General features: G+C 42.6%; 1 protein-coding gene across 1 annotated transcript in view; it reads left to right on the forward strand.

Annotated features, from left to right (window-relative positions):
* Positions 1 to 27,237, forward strand: part of sugct (succinyl-CoA:glutarate-CoA transferase) — a 481,778-nt gene that overhangs the window by 58,266 nt on the left and 396,275 nt on the right. Inside the window, exons 6-7 of the mRNA XM_078216553.1 lie at positions 1,403 to 1,523; positions 26,336 to 26,427. Of these exons, the coding sequence (XP_078072679.1) occupies positions 1,403 to 1,523; positions 26,336 to 26,427 (213 nt within the window). The remainder of the gene's footprint in view (positions 1 to 1,402; positions 1,524 to 26,335; positions 26,428 to 27,237) is intronic.

Here is a 27,237-nt window from a genome sequence, read left to right on the forward strand (position 1 = left end):
AGAGAGCAGTTAACGATCAACCACATTGCTGTGGCTCTGGTGTACATGTATGCCAGATCTAGTAAGGATGACAGATTTCCATCCCTAAAAGACATTAGTGAACCAGATGTGTTTTTACAACAATCTGTTAGTTTTATGGTCACCATTACCAAGGTTAACTTTTAATTCCATATTTATTAATTAATTGAATTTAAATTCCACCAGCTGCCATGGTGGGATTTGAACTTGTGTCCCCAGGGCATTAATCAGGGCCTCTGCAATACTAGTACAGATGCATTACCACTACTTCACTGTTACTGTGCGTCTAATGTGTCTGGTTGTATGAGTTAACATTCTCAGCAATCACACTGAAGTACTGCTTACAACAACTGGACAAGAGTCTAGAAGTTGCACTAAGATGAGCTGTGTCTTAACTTCATGTCAGAATCGCAAAGTTGGTGAAAGAGAATGACTGTTGCAGTGTTTCAGAGTGAATGGTAGTAAATGTTTATTAAATAAATGTACATCGGAAGAATATTTAGCTGTATTGTGTATAACGTGTTTTCTCTCAAAATTAATGCATCTAGTTTAAATAGTGTCACCTTAGTTATGCCTGTGGCTAGTCAGCAATTTCTATTGGACAACATTGTTTAAGATCTGTACAAATTGTGATAACATTGTGTTGGTACAAAAATCTGTGAATTTATCCGATTTCCAGGTCATGAGTTTTCCTGTAATTCACTAAAGCTAACTTAATTGCAGATGTTCCGGCCACTTCCAACTCTGTATTGGCCCAAGTTACTGTTTCACCATTTGATAATACTGGAATAGTTATAGTGAAAAAACATTTTGGAGCTAAATTCTCCAAGGTGTTGGATAAATTTAATGTAATGCAGTCCTCTCATAATATTCAAATTGTTCTCCACTTGAGCAAAGAAAGTTTGAATTATCTAGTGATTTGAACTAAATATTGGATTAAAATGGAGTGGAGGCTCTTTTAGCACTAGCTGCATTTTTAGGATCCAATAATTCAAGTAAAGAACTTTGAATTATCAAGGGTAAACTCTGATCTAATTCTGAGTTATAAGTCACTCCAACTTTGTTCTCAGTTTGACATTCTGTCCACTATCCTGATTTATATATGTGACTAGCTTACTCTTAGCTGTGGTTTATTATTAAACAGTGGAAATGCAATCCCTGAAAGAAAGGGAAAGAAATATGAAAACTGTTAAAAACCAAACCCAGCTTTTTACTATTAGCACAAACCAGTGGTTTAGAGGTTAAAAGCTGATGACATGCAGTTCCTTTAATATTTATTTCAAATGTGTTTTTCCCCATTATTATTCCAATGTAATATGTGTGGTTTTTAATGGATAAAATCTGTAATAAATTACAAAACATGCCTTTGATTTGTACCCCACAGCTGGCATCTGTTTGTGATGTGCTGATGGAAAATTATGTTCCTGGAAAACTAGCAGAAATGGGTCTGGGATATAGACACATACAGGAGGTTGCTCCACACATAGTTTACTGTTCAATTACAGGTAAGAAATTATTTGACCTGTGCTTTCAGGTAATTTATTTGAGTGATTTTATTAAACAGTAATATGCGGTGGACAAAATTGTTTTAAGTTCTCTAGTTGCCCTTTTTGGACTGTTCAAAAGAAAGACTTGTATTTACATAGTGCAGTCCATGACCTCCCGATGTCCCTAGGTGCTTTACAACCACTGAAGTACTTTTCAAGTGTAGTCACTGTTGTGATGCCCCAGCAAATACATACTGTGTAAACTGTATTGCTGTCCAGTGTATGAAGCCAAACCATTATAAAAATGAAGCATTACCTATAGTTCAGAATCAGCTACTAAACGTTCAGCTCCAATTGATGTGTTTCTCATAAATTGAAATTTAATCTTCCTGCATATATTTATTTAGCTCACTTTGGGGACATAGGGTTGCACTCACCATTTGTTGACAGGTAGGTGTGGAGCCTTGTTGACCTGAATCAGAGATGAAACTAAGGCATTTATTAATCCCTCCCCACCCCGAATTATCCACTTGCAACAGGTTAAAAATGAGGAACGCCTACCCAACTTGTAATGGCTCATTGCCATTTTCATTTTGGCAGATAGTGTCCTGATCAAATGTTCTGCCATCAAAAGGTGGTCACTTCGTTTGTATATTTCAATTAGCTTCCAAAGTGCCCTGGGAGCCTGAATTTCCTATCATATTTTGCTTGCTGCTGCCATCATGTCAAGATGAGTGAGTGTTGTATGCCACATAGCTGTCTGGTATTTAATGTCACCCCTTGGATGGGACATCCCCATCTCTGACACCCCAGCATTTTGAGACTCCACTGATGTCCACCACTGTCTCCTCTGCAGTTGTCAGTTGTATGTTGGTTAGAGGGCCACGTCTAGTTTTCTGCCTTTTCCTCCTGTCCTGTCCGCGCTCTCCTGCAAATATGGAATGAAGAGACCATGAGTGAAAGTAATGGCAGTGAATAAATAGGTGTAAACAATTGTTAATGGTGATTGAAGAAGAGCCATAGCATTGCATAAAGAGTGAGAGTGAGTGCCAGCGATGTGAATAGACAGATGGGGTTGTGAAGACGAGCATAGACTGGGGGGAGGGGTTGGTGTCTGGGTGTATCCTTCAAGATAAGTTGCTGTGAAGAATAATGTGTTGGCGAGGCAAATCTGTCACTGCACTCACCTTTCTCAACTTGCTTACGTTATTAAACTACTTTCTCCATTGAATTGATGAGCATGGCACCAGACCTTGCTATTGATACTTTTGATCACCTGTGAGACATCCCCTTAACTAGACTGGAGCACAAACTTGCATTTATATAGTTCTTTTGGTGACCTCAGGACATCCCAAAGAGCTTTGCAGCCAATGAAGTACTTCTGAAGTGTCTATTGTAATGTAGGAAATGTGGTCATCCATTTTTAGACAGCAATGAAATAAATGGCCAGATCATCTATTTCAGGTACTGATTGAGGGGTAACTGTTGGCCAGGGCCCTGGGAGACCTCTCCTGCTGCTTTTCTTTTGATAGTGGCATGGTATGTTTTGCATCCACTTCAGATAGCAGACACATGTGGACCTTGGTTCAATGTTTCATTTGAAAACTGCTTCGGTGGAGCACTCCCTTAGCACTGTATTGATGTGTCAGCCTAGATTGTAAAGGAAGTGGATTAAAGGTTTGTGAAGAATGAAACTTCTTCTATCAATACAGTCTTACGTTTAGCATTGTGACATTCAGCTCTGGTTCTGTCAGTGAACAGCACAAGAGATTGAACACACATCAGTGTTTTTTATTCAATCTTCATTCTATTCACGATTTTTGGAACAATAACATTCAGCAACAAGTAACTCTGGAGATTTCTGAATCTTTTGGGACGTGAGCAAATTTTATAGAGTTTTCCCTCAGAACATACACACGTTGGAATGGGTACAGTTCATGCTAAGGCAAGTTTGATTTGCTTTATTATTGTGACGTATTGATATACAGTGAAAAGTATTGTTTCTTGCGCACTTACACAGACAAAGCATATAATTCATAGAGAAGGAAACGAGAGAGTGCAGAATGTAGTGTTACAGTCATAGCTAGGGTGTAGAGAAAGATCAATTTAATGCGAGGTAAGTCCATTCAAAAGTCTGATGGCAGCAGGGAAGAAGCCGTTCTTGAGTTGGTTGGTACATGATCTCAGACTTTTGTATCATTTTCCCGATGGAAGAAGGTCGAAGAGAGAATGATCGGTGTGGGTGGGGTCCTTGATATGCTGGCTGCTTTTCTGAAGCAGTGGGAAGTGTAGACCGAGTCAATGGGTGGGAGGCTGGCATGAGTGATGGACTGGGTTTCGTTCACGACCCTTTGTAGTTTCTTGCGGTCTTCGACAGAGCAGGAGTCATACATACCAAGCTATGATACAACCAGAAAGAATGCTTTCTATGGTGCATCTGTAAAAGTTGGTGAGAGTCGTAGTGGACATACCAAATTTCCTTAGTCTTCTGAGAAAGTAGACATTGGTGAGCTTTCCCAACTATAGTGTCAGTATGGAGGGACCAGGACAGGTTGTTGGTGATCTGGACACCTAAAAACCTGAAGCTCTCGATCATTTCTACTTCGTCCCCATTGATGTAGACAGGGGCATGTCCTCCACTTCGCTTCCTGAAGTTGATGACTATCTCCTTCGTTTTGTTGACATTGAAGGAGAGATTATTGTCATCACACCAATTCACCAGATTCTCTGTCTCTTTCCTTGAACTCCGTCTCATCATTGTTTGAGATCCAACCCAACACAATGGTGTCATCAGCAAACTTGAAAATCGAGTTTGAGAGGAATTTGGCCACACAGTCATAGGTGTATAAGGAGCATGGACTTGGTGAACTGAATGGCTTTTTAAAAATTCTGTGCCGCCTTTTGACTTAAGCTGGTCACAGTTATCCAGTAGCTATTGTTCATTATCCTGAAAGGTTCATTCTTTTATGTGGCCATTTGGAAGAAGCATCTCTAGCACTGTCTTTGGTGTGCAGAATGGCTGCTGCATTTGTCTGCATCAGAATAGCCACTGCACTTGAAGGTAATATAGCTCATTAGGAGTTTCTGCCTGTTCTAATCTTTTGAGGTACAGTCCCTGAAACCTAGCAAAAATGGTGTAAATAATTGCCCCATTTCAGAAATGTTTCTGTAGTTCTTAATTGTTATGAGTAGGAGATTAGGGAAGTTCCCCTGAAGGTCTCTGTCCATTAAGTAAAGGGAGAGCTGGACTGATGCTTAATTGGAGTAGGATAACAGGATATAGAAGGTACAGTTAGCAGTTAACATATGTATGATTAATGTGATCTCCTAGACAGGTTTCAATCACCTGAGGTTGTCAGAGAGGATCTTTCTGGAGTTTCTTTTTCCTTCAATGGCCCTGGGGTTGTTTTCAGGTTTTTTTTAATGGCTGGGGTTGCGAGAGTTAGGAAGTGCCTTGTTATCATGTTCCAGCTCACCATTTGTGGGACCGACTTGATGGACTAGCCAATCTTTTCCTGTCACTTTGTGATAAGATGCAATATAAATCCAAGCCTTTTTATCCCATGGGAATTTGAGTATGAGTTTGATGCTGGAGCAATTTGCAATAATCTATTAAAGTCTATTAATGGAAGCAAAATGTTTTTCTGATCTTAACAGAAAACAAATCTAGCAGAAATGGCAGGCCTTGTAGTTCTTGGATGGTTTCGATGCTTTAAATTTGAAGGAAGGAACTTTTAAAGTGAAGAGTTCACAAGGTTGTGAGGTTTCTTGTAGTCAAATAGCGAGGCGGCTGGCTCTCGGGCATACTTTAAAATGGAACAGGTTGGGGGCGGCAGATATTGCGTGGGTGGGGGTGAGGGGAGTTATTATCTCTGGGATCTCCCGCTTTCAAGGTATTGCTGTTAATTACCTCAGCTGCTCAATGAAATGCAGCTAGTTCCTGGTCTGGCTTTCTGACCAATGATGATTGATGATGAACCACCACTGGATCTTGGCTGATTTTTAAGAATAGACAAAAACCTGGCTTTCTCATCACATCCAGTGGTGTGGGTAAACACATCTGAGGTTCACCCAGTCTAGTTTGGATGGGAAAAGCCATCGGGATTCGATGGGACGGTAATAGGAACCATTCACCTCTGTCTACCTTCATTTCGATCTTCCCTTTCATTCAGTATGAACCAGGGAGGCAGGCAGTCTGGCAATTCCATTTTGTGATGTGGAGATGCCGGTGTTGGACTGGAGTAAACACAGTAAGAAGTCTCACATCACCAGGTTAAAGTCCAACAGGTTTATTTGGTAGCACAAGCCTCTAGCTTTCGGAGCTCTGCTCCTTCATCAGGTAAGTGGGAGTTCTGTTCACAAACAGGGCATATAAAGACACAAACTCAATTTACAAAATAATGGTTGAAATGCGAGTCTTTACAGGTGATCAAGTCTTAAAGGTACAGACAGTGTGAGTGGAGAGAGGGTTAAGCACAGGTTAAAGAGATGTGTTTGTCTCCAGCCAGGACAGTTAGTGAGATTTTGCAAGCCTAGGCATGTCGTGGGGGTTACAGATAGTGTGACATGAACCCAAGATTCCGGTTGAGGCCGTCCTCGTGTGTGGAACTTGGCTATCAGTCTCTGCTCAGCAACTCTGCATTGTCGTGTGTTGTGAAGGCCACCTTGGAGAACGCTTACCCGAAGATCAGAGGCCGAGTGCCCGTGACCGCTGAAGTGTTCCCCAACAGGAAGAGAACACTCTTGCCTGGTGATTGTCCAGCGGTGTTCATTCATCCATTGTCGTAGCGTCTGCATGGTCTCCCCAATGTACCATGCCTCGGGACAGCCTTTCCTGCAGCATATCAGGTAGACAACATTGGCCGAGTTGCAAGTGTATGTATTGTGTACCTGGTGGATGGTGTTCTCACGTGAGATGATGGCATCCGTGTCGATGATCCGGCACGTCTTGCCGAGGTTGCTGTGGCAGGGTTGTGTGGTGTCGTAGTCACTTCTGGGTAGTTTGCTGCGGACAATGGTCTGTTTGAGGTTGTGCGGTTGTTTGAAGGCAAGAAGTGGGGGTGTGGGGATGGCCTTGGCGAGATGTTCGGGTTCATCAATGACATGTTGAAGGCTCCTGAGAAGATGACGTAGCTTCTCCGCTCCAGGGAAGTACTGAACGACGAAGGGTACTCTGTCCACCGTGTCCCGTGTTTGTCTTCTGAGGAGGTCGGTGCGGTTTTTTGCTGTGGCATGTCGGAACTGTCGATCGATGAGTTGAGCACCATATCCTGTTCTTATGAGGGCATCTTTCAGCGTCTGGAGGTGTCTGTTGCGATCCTCCTCATCCGAGCAGATCCTGTGTATACGGAGGGCTTGTCCGTAGGGGATGGCTTCTTTAACGTGTTTGGGGTGGAAGCTGGAGAAGTGGAGCTTCGTGAGGTTATCCGTGGGCTTGCGGTACAGTTAAGTCCTGAGGTGACCGTCCTTGATGGAGATGTGTGTGTCCAAGAATGCAACCGATTCCGGAGAGTAGTCCATGGTGAGTCTGATGGTAGGATGGAACTTGTTGATGTCATCATATAGCTGTTTCAGTGATTGTTCACCATGAGTCCAAAGGAAGAAAATGTCATCGATGTATCTAGTGTATAGCATCGGTTGAAGGTCCTGAGCGGTGAAGAGGTCTTGTTCGAAACTGTGCATGAAGATGTTGTCATATTGAGGTGTGAATTTGGTCCCCATGGCTATTCCGTCTGTCTGGATGAAGAACTGGTTGTTGAAGGTGAAGACATTGTGGTCCAGGATGAAGTGGATGAGTTGTAAAATTGCACCTGGAGATTGGCAGTTGTCAGTGTTGAGTACTGAGGCAGTTGCAGCAATGCCATCGTTGTGGGAGATGCTGGTGTAGAGTGCCGAGACATCCATTGTGATGAGGAGTGCTCCTGGTTCAACTGCTCCATGTGTGCTGAGTTTCTGTAGGAAGTCCGTAGTGTCGCGACAAAAGCTGGGGGTTCTTTGTACAATGGGTGTCAGGATTCCCTCGACGTAGCCGGAGAGGTTCTCGCACAGAGTCCCATTGCTCGATATGATGTGTGTTTGCCTTGTGTATCTTCGGGAGGCAGTAGAGATCTCCAACGCAGGGAGTACGTGGGATGAGAGCACGGAGGGTGCTCTGAAGGTCTGGATCAAAGGTCTTGATCAGTCTGTTGAGTTGACGGGTGTGTTCTTTGGTCAGATCTGCGGGGAACTGTCTATAGTGTCCTTCGTTTTTCAGTTGTTGAACAAGACCTCTTCACTGCACAGGACCTTCAACCGATGCTATACACTAGATACATCGATGACATTTTGTTCCTTTGGACTCATGGTGAACAATCACTGAAACAACTATATGATAACATCAACAAGTTCCATCCCACCATCAGACTCACCATGGACTACTCTCTGGAATCGGTTGCATTCTTGGACACAGGCATCTCCATCCAGAACGGTCACCTCAGCACTTCATTATATCGCAAGCCCACGGATAACCTCACGATGCTCCACTTCTCCAGCTTTCACCCTAAACACGTTAAAGAAGCCATCCCCTATGGACAAGCCCTCCGTATACACAGGATCTGCTCAGATGAGGAGGATTGCAACAGACACCTCCAGATGCTGAAAGATGCCCTCATAAGAACAGGATATGGCGCTCGACTCATTGACCGATAGTTTTGACGCGCCACAGCGAAAAACCGCACCGACCTCCTCAGAAGACAAACACGGGACACGGCGTTCAGAGTACCCTTCGTCGTCCAGTACTTCCCCGGAGCGGAGAAGCTACAACATCTTCTCCAGAGCCTTCAACATGTCATTGATGAAGACGAACATCTCGCCAAGGCCATCCTCACTTCTTGCCTTCAAACAACCACATAACCTCAAACAGACCATTGTCCGCAGCAAACTACCCAGCCTTCAGGAGAACAGTGACCACAACACCACACAACCCTGCCACAGCAACCTCTGCAAGATGTGCCAGATCATCGACACGGATGCCATCATCTCACGTGAGAACACCATTCACCAGGTACACGGCACATACACTTGCAACTCGGCCAATGTTGTCTACCTGATACGCTGCAGGAAAGGATGTCCCGAGGCATGGTACATTGGGGAGACCATGCGGACGCTACGACAATGGATGAATGAACACCGCTGGACAATCACCAGGCAAGAGTGTTTTCTCCCTGTTGGGGAACACTTCAGTGGTCACGGGCATTCGGCCTCTGATCTTCGGGTAAGCGTTCTCCAAGGCGGCCTTCACGACACATGACAACGCAGAGTCGCTGAGCAGAGACTGATAGTCAAGTTCCGCACACATGAGGACGGCCTCAACCAGAATCTTGGGTTCATGTCACACTATTTGTAACCCCCACGACTTGCCTGGGCTTGCAAAATCTCACTAACTGTCCTGGCTGGAGACAAACACATCTCTTTAACCTCTGCTTAGCCCTCTCTCCACTCGCATTGTCTGTACCTTTAAGACTTGATCACCTGTAAAGACTCGCATTCCAACCATTATTTTGTAAATTGAGTTTGTGTCTTTATATGCCCTGTTTGTGAACAGAACTCCCACTTACCTGATGAAGGAGCAGCGCTCCGAAAGCTTGTGGCTTGTGCTACCAAATAAACCTGTTGGACTTTAACCTGGTGTTGTGTGAATTCCATTTTGTGTCAGCCCATCCTTAAAGTGATGTATGAATTCTTCAGATGGTTGTAAATAACCATATTTAACTAGATCATTGCCTGTGTATTGATATTGACTGTCATTTTAATAGCTTGTTTATGTCCAGTTTTTACACGTATTGACTGCAAGTTCATAATACACTGGACATCATACCTACAAGATGAAATATCCTCCTGGTATCCACTATTTCAAGTCTCTTCAAGATCTTGTATGTTTCAATAAGATCAGTATTTCAGTTAACTGTTGAGAATTTTTTCCTTTATCTTTAAGGAGATAATGTGTTCTTGTGCAAAACCTGTAATGTGCATTGCAAAGGACTTTGAGATGAGGAATCTGTATAGTCTGGCGAGCTGTAATATTTTAATGTAGCTCCATTATAACTATCATAGCTGAGCTCCCTGAGCCAATAAACAGTCTCATATATTTCAATAGAAAAATAAACATAAGGATCAGCTGATTATGTTTGGGGTTGGATAACTCAGCAAATTGTTTATAAAGAACAGGAACAACCTAGCAGATGCTGCTGTTTTGCTAAATGTAAAAATGTTCTAAAAGTTCAAATATTCATAATTGGCAAACATTTACCACAACATATTTGTTCCCTATTTGTATATGACATGTAAAATAATTAAAGTATTTTAGTATAACAACAGCTTGCATTAATATTCTGCTTTTGACATGCCCCAAAGTGCTTCACAGGTGCATAATCGGACAAAACATTGGAGTTGAGCCAAGAAAGATGATCTTAAGTTAGATAATCAAAAGCTTGGCCAAAGTATCTTGAGAGGACGGAGGGAGAGAGTATGTATATTTGTGGACATCTTATGTAGTGTGTATGATAAGTGTAAGTTTTCCTTAAGCTGCGCATAGTAAAGTATCAGAAAGATACAATGGCCATAATATTACAATGATGCTTCACTACCTATGAAACTATAATGGGGAAACTTCCATGTGCTATTGGAAAGGGGCTCTGACCCCATTCTTCATCTCAGGGATTGTGTTACAGAGATGCCTGTCTTGACAAAATACTGGAAGTCCAGAGGTGACATTTTTTCTCTAATTGGATGACCTTAAATTGCCTCTGCCAAGTCAACCCAATTCTTGGTTTCCACCTCCGTCCCAGCTCAAGAACTTGGGTCTAATGTCTCGTTCCCAAAGTGTGGGTGTTTATTCCTTAAAGGTCCTGAAGTCTAGCTGGTAAGCAAACATCTAGAGGTCAACGAAAAGGCTGTCGACATCCCAGCTCCACTATTTTGTGCTTCAGGAGAGCTCCTTACTTGTCCTTAAGAGTGTGAATCAGAGATGTTAGTATGATATTTAAAGTGTGAAGAACAAGAAATGTGCTCTAGCTGAACAGTTTTTATAACAGACACATAAATAGATTGGTGTATGTATATATAGAAATTATGATTAACTGGAAAGAGTTCAGTGTTAAATATTGCAGTGTGTTGCATAATTGCCATCAAACTGAGACAGTAAGGGTTTATGTTTTGAGATGACAATGGAGAATAATACTGAACTACTCAACCTTAGTGTTTTCACACAATCATGCCTCTGCTGGACTGGGACCCCACAGTGTTTTGAACAGCAAGCTAGCTGATTCAACCAGGGGTCATTGGCGAGCTTCACAAGGAACCCACTGTATAGTGTAACTTAAATGTGGTGGATAAAAAAGAAAAGCCTATTGATGAATAAATTAACTATTGAACAGAAATATTTTTTTCTTTAAGGTTCCATGCCTCGAGTTGGTGATAAAAATGTTTCAAGCATACCGCTGGGTGGTACAAGAGAAATGGCTGATGGTGTGTTATAAATTAATGGAACACTATAAAATGACTTATTTTGACATTTTAAATGAAAACATTCCATTGGAAAGTCTTAAAATATCTTTTCTGGAAATTCAAGTGAGCAGAAACTCATCTTGTACAGCAACATAGAACAAGCACTAGTAAATCAGATGTTTGTTTTATACCTTCTCCACTTTGAAGTTAATGGAAGAAAAAAATGAGGAAGGGTGCAAAAGAAGCTGTTGATTCACTAAATGGTAACTCTTGTACAAAAGATCTTATTGTCTTTGCTTTACCTTTCTGGCAAAGGAGCAAAATGTAGACTAGACACTCTCAGCAAGGAGGAAAGGAAAGTTGAAAGGCATGTTGCTTACAGGTCACTATGGGTTGTTTTTATAGGGTCATTTTGACTGCTAGTCTGGTGAATCCTGACGAGCTTATTTTTAGGATTGACTGTCTGAGTCTTTCAAATTGGAAGTAATATGGACTTGAGGGACTAGGCTGTCAGAAACAGGAGTTTGTGGCTTCTTCCACTCCTGAGAAGGAGAGAGTAACTTTGGTGTGCAAGATGAAACCCAAAAGATGATATGAATAGAGAAAAGGTGCAATTCTGTTGTGGTTGTTGACCTATATCATTGCTACAGTTTCTGATTTCCTCAACCGAGCTGTGCCCCAACAATTGGGTCAATAGAGACCTCGACTATGTCTGCCCCATTCCTGCTCTTCTCCCCCTCTCCCTCCAGAATCATAATCGGATTTTATTTGTTGTCACCTTCCATCCAACCTGCCTCTGTATTCAACGGATCACCCTTCAATATTGATGCCACCACCAAATACATCTTCCCTTTCCATTTCATCTCTCTGGAGGGAACCGTCCCTCTGCGACAGCCTGGTCCACCCTCAATCACCCCCAAGTCCCCACTCCCTTTTCCTTGCAAGCTGGTTTTTTAACTTCTCTCACCTCACCATACAGGGAGCAAACTTTCCTTCCAGGGGAAACAGCAATTTCTTGTATTTCCATTTAGTATACTGTATTCACTGTTTACAATGCGGTCTGCTGTACATCGGGAGGCGAAACACAGATTGGCTGACTGCTTTTAGAACACCTCCGTTCAGTCCTCAAGTGTGATCTGAGAGTTTCTGGTCCCCTGTCACTTTAATTCTCCATCTTTCTCCATTCTGACCTTTCTGTCCTCAGCCTCCTGCAATGCTCCAATGAGACTTGATGCAAGCTCAATGAACAGCACCTCGGGGGCGATTTTCCCAGCCCACTCCGCTGCTCTATCAAGGCCAGGAGACCTAAGTGGAACTGTTTAGTGGGCTACCTGCTAGGCGCCCTGGCCTCCGTGCATCTTCGGGTCCCGGATTTCTGGCGGTGTCAGCTCTGCACTGGAAATCAGCGCGGAGCTGCTTTAAATATTTAAATGAGTATTTGAATATCATTAACAAGCCCAGGACTGAAGTCTCCGGGCACGCCAGCCTCCCCTCCCACCAAGAATGTGTAAAACAGCTCCCCACTAATAGAGAGCAAGCGGCCTGACCCTACTGGAATGAAAGGGGGGGTGGGCAGCGGGGGCAGAGGATCGGGGCTAAAGGGGTGTGCCCCCTGGGCATTGTTAGCTTGGCAAAGCCAGCCTGGCCCGCGACACTGCACAGGGGGCAAAGTGACATTGCCCAGGGGGCACCTTGGCATTGCCCAGTGGACATCAGGCAGTGCCAAGGGTCAGGGCCTATAGGGGGTGGGGCCTCTGGGGGAGCAACTGGTGAGGGTGGGGGCTCCTGCTGCCACTCTGCATTGGGATCAGTGGCAAGAGGGAGGTAGGCCAGCGATCAGGACTGCCCATCGGGGGGAGGGGGTGGTTGGGTTGGCTTACCCGGGGTGGGGAGGGGGGGATGGTTTGGGCTGCCAGTCGAGGAGGGGGCAATCGAGGCGGGCTGAGTGAGGGGACATCGGGACTTGCCTGGAGAGGTCTCGGAGGCTAGTGATTGGGGGTGTGGGGGGATTGGAGGGGCAGCGTTGCAGGGCTGGCCAGCGATCGGGAGGCTCGGCAGTGTGGAGCTACTATGCATGCGCCGATCTCAGAGCTGACAGATTGGCATGTGCGCCGTAGCCTGCTTAACGCTATGCTGCCGGCCTCTCTAGCGGGAATAGACCCCGACTCCTGATTTTCAAAGTAAATCTCACTGGGGAACTCTGCAGTGCTGAGTGTGGGAGATTCATTCTGAAAATCCCACTAAAAAATCGGCGGGAGTTACTCCAATTTTCATGCAAATTTGATTCTTAAAATATTTTTGGGAGAATCGCCCCCTGATCTCTTGATTAAGGCAACTTGCAGCTTTCTGGACTCAATATTGGGTTCAACAATTTCAGTCTGTAGTCTCTGCTGCCATTTTGTTTCCCTTTTCTATGCTAGTTTTAGTTTTTATTGTTTCTTTTGCTTTTGGACAGCATCCATCCTATCCTGTCATTCACACCTCTTCTCGGCACATCTTTTGTTTCTTTACTTGTACCATTTTAAATAAAACCCTTTGGCCTTGCATCACCAAAACTTTTGTCATTTAGTCTCTCCTCCTGCCTTCCACCTTATCCCAGATCTTTCCTTTTATTCATTTTCCCACCCTATCTCTTCCTAGTTGCTTAAAACCTATAAAATTTCTAGCCTTTTCCCAGTTCCGATGAAAGATCTTCAACCTGAAATATTAACTCTTTTCTGCATGCTGCCTGACCCGCTGAGTGTTTTCAGCATTTTCCGATTTTATTTCCGATCTCCATTCCCTGTGGTATTTTTCTTTCATACTATTCAATGTACTCTATTATATACACACAACCACATCTGGAGTTTTGGCTGGGAGAGGTTACTTGGTGCTGACATGGGCTTCACTTGTATTAAATTTCCACCTGTACTTTTCCATCTCGAGTATGAATGCATTTTAAATAGGAGCACGTTGAGGAATGAAACAAACATGCTGGAAATGCTCAGCAGATTAGGCATCATCTGTAGAGCGAAACAGAGTTAATCAGACCTGAAAAATGATCAAAATTTAGGAATTTTTAAGCCAAAGTCGGGGGAGGGGACAGGGAAGAAAACAAGGAAAGGTTGAAGGATAGGATGGAGGACAGAGGAAATTAAATGTCAAAAAGATTTAATGATGCAGAAGCCAAAGAGAGTGGTAACGAATATAGTAAAGGAAAAAGATTGTGTCCAGAGAGGTGGCTATATAGGAAGTCCACTTTAAGTCGCTCTGTTTAATGTAATTTTGTTTTAAAGTTGTTTATTATTAGAGACCTGTTTCTCTGATTTATTTTATGTTGACATTGAGTATTGCAGTTTGTCATCATTATCGGTGTCGTTATCAAACACACGACACATTGGCTCTTTGTTTAGCATTAATCTGATATTCAGTCCTGTGACCCAATTGGTGCTATTGTGAAGAAAGTGAGGTGTTTGTCTGCACTCAAGGGAACTTCCATTTGTTTTTCAATAGCTAGAATTCAGGGTCTATATGTTCCTGTTAGGGTGAAGGGCAAGGCTGGCAGGAGCAGGGAACCCCGGATGACAAAACATATTGAGGTTTTGGCCAGGAAAAAGGAGAAGGCATGGCTCAGGTACAAGCAGCTGGAGTCAAGGGATTCCCTGGAAGTGTACAGGGGATACAGGAGTATACTCAAGAAGGATATTAGGAGGACAAAAAGGGGGCTTTGGCAGAGAGGATTAAGGTGAATCCAAAGGGAATCTTTATGTATATTAAAGGAAAACGAATAACTAGAGAGAGAATAGGACCACTCAAGGACCAAAGTGGACACATGTGGAACCGCAGGAAATGGGTGAGATTCTCAATGAATATTTCTTTTCTGTTTACTGTGGAGAAAGACATGAAGACTTGGGAACCTGGGAAAGTTAGTGGCGATATATTGGGGACAGTTCGCATTACAGTAGAGGAGGTGATGGATGTATTAAATTGTATGAAGGTGAATAAATCTCCTGGCCCTGACCAAGTATATCCAAGAACACTCTGTGAGGTTCGAGAAGAAATTGCGGGAGCCCTGGCAGAGATATTTACCTCACCTGTGGCAACCGATGTGGCAACCGATGATGCATCAGAAGACTGGAGGGTAGCAAATGTTGAGCCCTTATTTAAGAAGGGCTGCAAAGAAAACTCTGGGAATTATAGACTGGTTAGCCTAACATCTGTGGTGGGTAAGTTACTAGAAAGGATTCTGAGGGATAAGATATGCAGGCATTTGGAAAGACAGGGTTTGATTAGGAGTAGTCAGCACGGCTTTGTGCATGGGAGATCATGCCTTACAAATTTGTTACAGTTCTTTGATGAAGTGACCAGGAAGGTTGATGAGGGCAGGACGTAGTCTATATGGACTTCAGTAAGGCCTTTGATAAAGTTTCACATGGTAGGCTGCTCTGGAAGGTTATGTCACATGGAATCCAAGGAGAGCTGGCAAATTGGATATACAATTGGCTTGATGGTAGAAAGCAGAAGGTTATGGTGGAAGGATGCTTGTCGGATTGGAGGCCTGTGACTAATGGTGTGCCTCAGGGGTCAGTGCTGGACCCATTGCTGTTTGTTATCTATATCAACAATTTGGATGACAATGTACAAGGCATGATCAGTAAGTTTGCAGATGACAATAAAATAGGTGATATTGTAGACAGTGAGAAAGGTTATCAAAAATTGCATCAGGATCTTAATCAGCTGGAGAAGTGGGCTGAGAAATGGCAAATGGAGTTCAATGCAGATAAGTGTGAGGTGTTGCATTTTGGAAAATCAAATGAAGGTAGGACTTTCACGGTGAATGGTAAGGCCTTGGGGAGTATCGTGGAACAGAGTTCAGATGCACAGTTCTTTAAAGGTGGAGTCACAGCTAGCTAGGGCAGTGAAGGAGGCTGTTGGCATGCTGGTCTTCATCAGTCAGGGCATTGAGAATAGAAGTTGGGAAGTTATGTTGCAGTTGTACAGGATGTTGATGAGGCCACACCTGGAGCATTGCATTCAGTTTTGGTTGCCTTGCTATAGGAAAGATGTTATTAAACTGGAGAGAGTGCAGAAGAAATTTACAAGGATGTTGCCAGGACTCAAGGGACTGAGTTATAAGGAGAGATTGAACAGGCTCGGACTTTTTTCTTTGGAGCGTAGGAGACTGAGGGGTAATCTTATAGAGGTGTATACGATCATGAGAAGTATGGATAGGGTGAATGCACTCAGTCTTTTTCCCATGGTTGGGGAATCGAAAATTTAGGTTTAAGTTAAGAGGGGAAAGAATTAATGGGAATCTTGAGGAGCAACCTTTTTACGGAGGGTGGTACGTTTGTGGAATGAGCTGCCGGAGGAATTGGTTGAGGCAGGGACATTGACAACATTTAAAAGGCATTTGGACAGATACATGGATAGGAAAGATTTAGAGGGATATGGGCCAAATACAGGCAAATGGGGTTAGCTTAGGTGGACATTTTGGTCACCATGGACCAGTTTGAGCCGAAGGGCCTGTTTCTGTGCCATACATTCTATGATTCTATAAGAGCACTGAAACAAACTTCTGAAGAAAGATAAACCAAGCTAACAAGATTTTTTGCAAGCAAGAAGTTGAAGCTTGGGCTACTAATTTCTGTGAATAAAGGCTCACTTCTTGACTCTACACGCTGATTTCAATTTGGGAGTGGGTGAGGCACAGAAACCATTTTGAAATCTGAGAGAGAGAGGCATTTGCTACTGTACACAAGTAAACTTGCTTTCCTGTCTCAGGGATTCTTTGGGTCAAAAATACAGGGTGCACAGTACTTCCCTTTCAGGATGCTGAGTCTGCAATTGTCTGATTAATTTTGGAAGCCCCCAAGCCTGTACCTTGTTCAAGTCTATAGCAGGTGAGGCAGGAACCATTTTTAAAGCAGTGGAGAATCATTGTCATGGGTAAGGCAGAGGCAACATTTTAAAGTTACTTGGTTCAAGGTTGTGGTTTAGTACTGCAATCCCTTGGTATTGCTGTAAATATGTCTGGTTCTACAGCGCAAAAGGGTGGGGGGAAGAAGAGGAGAGCAGTAGTGATAGGGGACTCAATGGTCAGAGGCACGGACAGGAGGTTCTGTGGTCAGGACAGAGACTCCCGCATGGTTTGTTGCCTCCCGGGTGCCAAGGTCAGGGATGTCTCTGATCGTGTGCACAGCGTTCTAAAGTGGGGAGGTGATCAGCCAGATGTCGTGGTACACATAGGTACAAATGACGTAGGTAGGAAGAGTGAGGAGGTCCTAAAGAGTGAGTACAAAGAGCTTGGAAGGAAGTTAAAAAGCAGGACCCCGCGGGTAGTAATCTCAGGATTGCTACCTGTACCACGTGCCAGTGAGGGTAGGAGTAGGATGCTTGGGCGGATGAACACGTGGCTGAGGAACTGGTGTAGGGGGCAGGGTTTCCGATTCTTGGATCATTGGGACCTCTTCTGGGGCAGGTGGGACCTGTGCAAGAGAGACGGGTTACACCTAAACTACAAGGGGACCAATATACTTGCAGGGAGGTTTGCTAGTGTTATTGGGGAGCGTTTAAACTAGATTTGCAGGGGGATGGGAACCAGAGTGCCAGAGCAGATAGTGGAGCAGGGGTAAAAATACAAGTTAGTTCAAGTAAAATCACAAATGGAAGGGTTGAGTATGGTGGAAATAACCTTTTGAGGTGTGTCTATTTCAATGCCAGGAGTATTGTGGGGAAGGCAGATGAGCTGAAGGCGTGGATAGACACATGGAAATATGACATTACAGCCATTAGTGAAACTTGGCTACAGGAGGGGCAGGACTGGCAGCTCAATGTTCCGGGGTTCCAATGTTTCATGCGGGATAGAGGCAGAGGGATAAAAGGTGGGGGGGGAGGGGGGGGGGGTGGCATTGTTGGTCAGGGAAAATGTTACGCGGTACTCAGGCAGGATAGATTAGGGAGCTTGTCTACAGAGGCCCTATGGGTGGAGCTGAGAAACAGGAAAGGTATGACCACATTAATGGGGTTGTATTATAGACCACCCAATAGTCAGCGAGAATTGGAGGAGCAAATCAGCAGAGAGATAGCTGACAACTGCAAGAAACACAAAGTTTCTATGGTTCTTAGAGGATTTTAATTTTCCACATATAGATTGGGACTCGCATACTGTTAAAGGTTTAGATGGGGTAGAGTTTGTAAAATGTGTTCAGGAACATTTTCTACATCAGTATATAGAGGTGCCAGCTAGAGAGGATGCGATATTGGATCTTCTATTGGGAAATGAGTTAGGGCAGGTGATGGATGTGAGTGTGAGGGAACACTTTGGATCCAGTGATCATAATGCCATTAGTTTCAACCTGATCATGGATAAGGATAGATCTGGTCCTCAGGTTGAAGTTCAGAACTGGAAAAAGGTCAAATTTGATGAAATGAGAAGGGATCTGGGAACTGTGGATTGGCACAGGCTGTTCTCTGGTAAGGATGTAAATGGAAAGTGGGAGGCCTTCAAAGGAGAAATTTTGAGAGTGCAGAGTTTGTATGTTCCTGTCAGGATTAAAGGCAAAGTAAATAGGAATAAGGAACCTTGGTTCTCGAGGGAGATTGTAACACTGATTAAGAGGAAGAGAGAGTTGTATGAAATGTAGAGGCAGCAAGGAACAGATCAGATGCTCGTGGAGTATAAAAAGTGCAAGAAGCTACTTAAGAGGGAAATCAGGAGGGCTAAAAGAAGACATGAGGTTGCTTTGGCAGACAGAGTGAAGGAAAATCCAAAGAGCTTCTATAGGTATGTTAGGAGCAAAAGGATAGTGAGGGATAAAATTGGTCCTCTTGAAGACCAGAGTGGCAGACTGTGTATGGAACCAAAAGAGATGGGGGAGATACTAATTGGTTTTTTTGCATCCCTATTTACTGAGGAAACGGGCATGGAGTCTACGGAAATAGGGCAAACAGGTAGGGAGGTCATGGAACCTTTACAGATTAAAGGGGAGGAGGTGCTTGCTGTCTTGAGGCAAATCAGAGTGGATAAATCCCCAGGACCGGACAGGGTATTCCCACGGACCTTAAGGGAAGCTAGTGTTGAACTTGCAGGGGCCCTGGCAGGCATATTTAAAATGTCAGTATTCACGAGGGAGGTGCCGGATGATTGGAGGGTGGCTCATGTTGTTCCGTTGTTTAAAAAAGGTTCCAAAAGAAATCCGGGAAATTATAGGCCAGTAAGTTTGACGTCGGTGGTGGGCAAGTTATTGGAAGGTGTGATAAGGGATAGGATCGACAAATATTTGGATAGACAGGGACTTATTAGGGAGAGTCAACATGGCTTTGTGCGTGGTAGGTCATGTTTGACCAATCTATTAGAGTTTTTCGAGGAGGTTACCAGGAAAGTGGATGAAGGGAAGGCGGTGGATGTTGTCTACCTGGATTTCAGCAAGGCCTTTGACAAGGTCCCCCATGGGAGGTTAGTTAGGAAGGTTCAGTCGCTGGGTATACATGGGGAGGTAGTAAATTGGATTAGACACTGGCTCAATGGAAGAAGCCAGAGAGTGGTTGTGGAGGATTGCTTCTCTGAGTGGAGGCCTGTGACTAGTGGTGTGCCGCAGGGATCGGTGTTGGGTCCATTGTTGTTTGTCATCTATATCAATGATCTGGATGATAATGTGGTAAATTGGATCAGCAAATTTGCTGATGATACAAAGATTGGAGGTGTAGTGGACAGTGAGGAAGGTTTTCGAAGCTTGCAGAGGGATTTGGACCAACTAGAAAAATGGGCTGAAAAATGGCAAATGGAATTTAACGCAGACAAGTGTGAGATATTGCACTTTGGAAGGACAAACCAAAGTAGAACATACAGGGTAAATGGTAGGACTCTGAAGAGTGCAGTTGAACAGAGGGATCTGGGAATACAAGTACAGAATTCCCTAAAAGTGACGTCACAGGTGGATAGGGGCTAATGAAAATAAGTACACATTTTATTGACAGTAACAACTGCCAGTCATTATTTTAGTATAAAAAGAACAATCTTAATTGAACTGAAAATATCAGATTTGCCTTGCTTATAATTATTTTCAGGTCAACCACACCACGAAAACAATATTTGATCATTTATCTGTTGACCGTTTATGGAACCTTGCTGCACAAATTGGATTCCATGGTTCCCTACCTGACAACAATGTCTTCACTACAAAAAGTATTTAATTGACTGAAAAGCACTTTGTTCATGAAAAATGCTATATAAATGCAAGTTCTTTCTCCAAACTTCTCCCCACTGAAGGCCTTGTAAATAAAGTTGCTGACTAGTTCAGTAAAGATCCGATCTGGGGTTGGTTGGCTCAGTTGGCTAGATCGCTAAAGTATGGTGCAAAATGGCATCAAGCAAACCAGCTCAACTCCTGAACCAGCTGTGGTAGCTCATGGAGACCAGCCTCCATGCTTGATGTAGAGTGATGCCCCTCAAGCTGTATCCGAACAACTGGGTTAGGAGCAGGAGTAGGCCATTTGGCCCCTCGAGCCTGCCATTCAACAAGATCATGGCTAATCTGATTGTAACATCAAATCCACATTCCTGCCTACCTCCGATAACCTTTCACCCTCTGTTAATCTGCAATGTATCTAGCTCTGTCTTAAAAGATATCCAAAGACTCTACTTCCACCATCTTTTGAGGAAGAGTGATCCAAAGACTCCTTACCCTCTGAAAGAAAATAATTCTTAATTCTGTCTTAAGTGGGAAACCCTTTATTTTCAAACAGTGATCCCTAGTTGTAGATTCTCCCAAAAACAGGACCATTCTTTCTATATCCACCTTGTCAAGATCACGTTGCCTCTTACTATTCTAAATTCCAATGGATACAAGTCTAGTCTGTCCGGCTTTTCCTCATAAGACAACACTCCTATTCTAGCCATTAGACTCATAAACCTTCTATGAACTGCTTCCAATGTATTTACATCTTTCCTACGTAAGGAGACCAATACAGTACATAGTACTCCAGATATGGTTTCACCAATGCCCTGTATAACTGAAGCATAACCACTCTACTTGTACTCAACTTCCCTCACAATAAGCAACAACATTCTGTTACCTTTCTTAATTACTGGCTGTACCTGTATATTAACGTTTTGCAATTCATGCACTAGGGACCCCTAGATCCCTCTGCATCTTGGCACTCTGTAATTTCTCACCATTTGACAATGTGTGTCTTTTTTACACTTTCTGCTAAAATGGACAATTTCACATTTTTCCACCTTGTACTCCATTTGCTAGATCTTTGCCCACTCACTTAACCTATCTATAATTCCCTTGCAGCCTGCTTATATCCTCTTCACAACTTACTTTCCTACCTATCTTTTTATGATCAACAAATTTAGCAACCATACCTTTGGTCTCTTCATCCAAGTTATTTATATAAATTGTAAAAAGTTGAGGCCCCAGCACAGATACCTGTGGCTCACCACTTGTTACATCTTGTCAACCAGAAAATGCTACATTTATGCCAACTTTATTTTCTATTATCCAGTCAATCTTCTATCCATGCCAATATGTTGCGTCCTACGCCTTTTGCTTTTATTTTCCACAATAACCTTTAATGTGGCAGCTTATTAAATGCCTTCTGGAAATCTAAGTACAGTATATCCACCGGTTCCCCTTTATCCACTGTACATGTTACTACCTCAAAGAACTAGAATACATTGGCTCAACATGATTTCCCTCTCTCAGGAGCCTTTTGAATCTCCCTGATTACCCTGAATTTTTGTAAGTGCCCTGATATAACATATTTAATAATAGCTTCTAACATTTTTGCTGACATGTTAAGCTAAGTAGCCTGTAGTTTCTTGGTTTATGACTCTCTTCTCCCTCCCCACTCCCTTTTTAAGTAAACAAATTACATTCACCTTTTCCAAACAAATGGAACCTTCTCTGAATCTAGGAAATTTTGGAAAATTAAAGCCAACACATCAACCCTCTCACTGGCCACTTTTTAAAGACCCTAATTGATATCAGTTATTTTTGTCTAATTTGGAGAGGTGCTTTGGTCACTCATGAAAACAGCTAAAGACTACATCCTCTCAGCTGAGTTAGCAGTTATTGTGTGCTACAAATGGCTTTGGTGCCCTTTGTGCTGCAGAAGGGAGAAAATCAACAGCACTAGCATAACGTGTATTTCATTTCATGAGTATCATAAGCCTTTGAATACTTAGCAGAATACAGCAGCTAGTGCAGTAAAAAAGGGCATGTCCTGTTGTTCCCAGACTCTACTCTATTTACTGGTGTTAGAGGGAGATGCTGCACTTAATTTTTCTTCAGTCGGGATCAGCGGGTCCTGTAAGAAATGCACAATAGTGTCAGGTTGGGAAAATCTTCACAGCGCATTGCTGCTCATCTGAAGAAGCAGGCCTGTGTTTCTTGACGCGCTAGGTAATTAGCTCTTGACTTTGTGTGAGAAGTGCAAAATGCATGAAAGGGAATTTACAACTCTCCTGACTTTTATTTCCATTGAAGTAGGACCTGGATTTTATGTTCTGATTCTATCTTTACTTTTTAATGACAACTATAAGAAACTATTAATCCTAAATCTGCAGCATTTTTTATTGCAATTTTTTATATATTTTGTATATGAATATATCTACCTGTAGCAAGATTAGAATTAAGGAGCTGGCGGGGTTAGTTTGATGTTTCAGGCCAAGACAATTAGTAGGGAAGGTACCTGCACACAGGAAGCTCAGGGATGAGCAATAGATGAGTTGTCTGTCCACAGGAAATTCAGGGGCAGTCAGCAGGAATTGTCAACATTTTGCCATCTTTGCTACTACCCTCTTGGTTAATGAATAATGTTTGAAGGGTAAGGAAAGTAAGTTGGGAAGATTGCAGGCTGGGTAATTAGACTGGTTTAAAAAATGGCCCTTATTCAACTGCTTAAAATTGTTTGGTGTAAAATAGCTGGTGAGGTCCTAAAACTTGTGTTGGGATTCTTATTAGTATATTCACCTAGTTATATGTTAGTATAATACCTGTTTCATCAGATGCTTTGGATACCTGGAAGTTGCTGGCTTCCAGCTTGTCACTGGTGTACTTCTGGTGGAAATTGGACTGCAATGAGGGTCCCTCCCATACTAATTTTTCACCCAAAATATGACTTCCAATGAATTTCAAAATGTGACTTGTTCCCAGCAAAGCCTTCTGAAGTTTATTCTTAAAACATATATTGAGCAACAACCCAGTGAATTCATCTGCAATTTTTCAGGTGGGTTTTCACTATTTAATGAGTTTCTATCCTGGTTTCATCTTGTCAAGAAATATTTTAGTTTGGAGCATGTGGTGGGACAAAAATAGTCATTTAACATTGCAACGTTGAAACTGGGTCCTGGTGACTAAATGTAAATAACTTAAACTGCCTTCTGTTATTAAATTGTTTTCTTTATTTATCAGCTAGTATTTAAAACAATGTTGATCTTCCTTTTGAATTCAGCAGTATGCCACTGGATGCAGATCCCATACATCCTTTTGTAGGTATTGAGTTTTCCAGTGTAACTTCTGTCAGATACTGGTCGCACTAGCCCAAATATCAGGAGTGTATATTTAAATGAAGCAATAAAATTGTGGCGACATTTCGCCAGAGTCCTTATTCTTCCAAAATGCACTAAGTTCTCAAGTGCTTGTCCTGCGCCTCTGAGCCTCCTTGTCCATAAGAGGCCGCACTCCACCTCTTAATGACCCGCTTAAGTTAACTGCCATTCTAGTCTCAAATTCTATCTTTGCCAGTCTTATTTTCCTCTTCACTTTCCCTCTCAATTTATAGGCCAAAATTCTCAGGAATTGTAGTGAGCAGGACAGAAAATCCGGCGGACCATTCAAAGGTCCATTGAGCTTGGGCAGGAATTTCTGGTCTTTGTAAAGTTCATTAGTCACAAGTAGGCTTACATTAACACTTCAATGAAGTTTGGGCGTGCGCGGCCAGAGAATCCTGCCCATAGGGCGGCACAGTGGTTAGCACTGCTGCTTCACAGCTCCAGGGTCCCGGGTTCGATTCCCGGCTCGGGTCACTGTCTGTGTGGAGTTTGCACATTCTCCTCGTGTCTGCGTGGGTTTCCTCCGGGTGCTCCGGTTTCCTCCCACAGTCCAAAGATGTGCGGGTTAGGTTGATTGGCCAGGTTAAAAAATTGCCCCTTAGAGTCCTGGGATGTGTAGGTTAGAGGGATTAGCGGGTAAAATATGTGGGGATAGAGCCTGGGTGGGATTGTGGTCGGTGCAGACTCGATGGGCCGAATGGCCTCCTTCTGCACTGTAGGGTTTCTATGATTTCTATGATTGTATTTGTCTTGGCCCTAATGTGAAAAATTCACCTTTATCTATCTTGTACCAAGATAGTAAATAGATTCTAAAGGAGGGAATAGAGATTTTTAGAATCTAGTTAGTACCTTGTTTAAGCTATTAATTTTAATTACTGTCCCTAGAACTCCGCTCTTAAGTCTTGCTGTCTCCAGCTCCCCTTCTCAGACCATTGCCTTGTTTCTTAAAAATACCAGAGCAGCATCTCGTCCCTCACTGCATTGAATTCCCTGAGCTTTGTACTTATTAGAAGCCTTCTGTATTTATACCAGTAAAAATTCCAAGGCATTGAGTCATCTCCCTGCTGACAGTAATTACCAATTCTACTAGACACCTCAGTAACTTACTGTGCAACTTCCACTAGCAGCCAGCTTGTTTACTATTGACTTACACTATGAAAGAAACTTCAAGTTCGGGCTAATGTCAAGTTAAAAGTTAAATTCTGAGCTTAATCCTTAAAGCCTTTAAACTTTCTCCAAATTTAACAGCTTGTCGGAGCAGTGCCCTGTTGAACCAATATTATCATCACCGGTATCTTCCCCCTATCAATCTTAAATGTATTTTTCTTTTTTTTGATCTCTTATTCTAATGTAATATCTACCATTCTAGTCCATCTTGCATATACCAGGGCAAAGTAGTTACTTAATATTTCTGCCATTTCACAGTTATTATCTGTGTTTATCATGTGTGTCCCTTAGTGACTCAGTTATTTATGTGTCTTTTAAGCATATTTTCCTTTGATATTCATTGATAATGTAATTTCATAGTTTCTCTTTGCCTTCCTAATTGTTTTATTGTATTTATTTCCTAAACTTTTCATATTCCTCTGTTATCCTCTCCCTTGCTGTCCATATACTTTGGGGGCAATTTTCTCAAAATTGCAGAGTGTTGGATCAGGCAAGAAAACTTGCTGGTTTCACAGCCACCTTTTTTGCCTGATTAAATGGCAAGAGAGTGCTGGCGAGGATCACACAGCTAGGCGGACAGGTGGGGCCTAAACATGCCAGAAACATTGGCATTCTGAAGTAGGAGTTTTAAAAGGGTGCCCTGATCTCAAAGTTTAATTAAAGGCCCCGCCCCGTCTCACTGCTGTCCTATTTCTGTGTTGTCAGTAATTTGTTCCAGTTCGTTCTTCCTAATTCCATCCCTTCAAAATTAGCTTTGATTTATTTTATTGCTTTGGTCTGTGTCTAGCTTATGTCCTTCTCGATCTTTATCTCGAACTCTAGAAAAACGAAAGTTTGATTCTCATCAGATTGCAGCAGCGGTTACATGGATATGGTATTTAACAGTTTGTGGAATCTTGCTTTGTGCAAATTGGCTGCCACATTTCTCTGTAGTATTGCAATGATTACTCAGTACTTCATTAGTTGTGGAGAACCTTGGGATGTCCTGTTGTCCTAAAATGCATTGTATAAATGCAAAATTTTTCTTTCTGCTTAATTTAATGTTGTGGTTATCCTACATCTATGATGCCTTATATGACTGTATGAAGCTCTGGACAGATCCCAATCATGTTGCCGACTGAGACTCAATTCAAGTCTAGTGACACCTGAGCTTGGTGCTTGATGTTTGAAGCACATATGTACAGGCCTCAGCTGAGACTAGGATCAATTTTGTTTATGATACATTTTGTCACCAATAAAGCTTCAATGGCTGGGCCATGCATATAAAATAGGCTCTTGGCCACCTGTGGGTGATTTGCAGCAGTGCTGCATTAGTTGGCATGTTGTCTACCTGATATGATCCAACTCTGTGGGGAAGTTATGTGGAGCAATTGTGAACACATTATTCAAATCATGTATTGGAGCCTGAAATGAAATCAGGAGACTGAGTTTCTATTTAAGTATCTAGCACTGGAGGAAGGGAATGGCAACTAATAGAGATGCAAAGTACCAGAAAGCATGTATTTTTAGACATCAGCTGATATAAAAGTGAGAAAGAAGTTTAGTAATGCTCAGCCTTGGAATTTATAAGTGGGATTATGGGATGTTTGTCTTATCAGGGAGCTAATATTTACACTTCAAAACCTTTTATTTAAATTAGGTTACGGACAAACTGGCCCAATGTCACAACGTGCAGGGTATGACTCCATAGTGTGTGCTGTGTCTGGCCTTATGCATATCACTGGTCCGCAGGTACATTTATTTCATTTTATGTTTTGTTTCTGTAATGTTCACACTTCTCTTTTTATGCTGGGAACATTGAATTTAAACAGTGTGCCTTGATTGTCCTATTGCGCGGTGGGGGTGTTGTTGTGTTTGCAGCATTTAATCAACTGAAATGATTTTTAATTACGGTATATTATTAGTTTTAGTCAGCTTACGGAATTGAAATTCAGTGCTTTTAATTACAGTGCTACATGGATTTGATGAAGGGCTGATTAGTGTGTTTGTGTTGCAATGTGCTAAACCATGTGAGTGAGAGACACCCATGTTTAGCTATTACAGATGAAACTATAGGTCTGTGTCTAAAAAAATAATTTATTTAAATACTTCAAAGGACTGTGCGACAAGTGAAATACTTTTTGAAGTGTTGTTATGTACGCAACTAACTGGTGCACAACAAATCTCCCTAAATGGAAATTAAATTAATGACCAGTTATTTTGTTTTGGTGATGCTGGTTGAGGGAGGTTTGTTGGGTGAACACCCTTTGATTCTCCCAATTGTGTTGTGGGATCTTTTCCATCCACCTAACCAAGCAGGCAAGATCTCAGTTCTACATTTCATCTCATCTAAAAGATGGCACCTCTGACACTGATGCATTGAAGTATGAATCCAGATTATGCAGCCACTACTCCAGAGTGCCTTAAACCCATGATCTTCTGATTCAAGTCTGGGTGGTACCAACTTGGCCAAGCTGACACTTTTTAAAGTTTATTTATTAGTGTCACAAGTAGGCTTATATTAACACCGCAATGCAGGTTCTGTGAAAATCCCCTTACTGA

The sequence above is a fragment of the Mustelus asterias genome, chromosome 7 (assembly GCF_964213995.1).
Source record: "Mustelus asterias chromosome 7, sMusAst1.hap1.1, whole genome shotgun sequence".
Taxonomy (NCBI): Eukaryota; Metazoa; Chordata; class Chondrichthyes; order Carcharhiniformes; family Triakidae; genus Mustelus; species Mustelus asterias.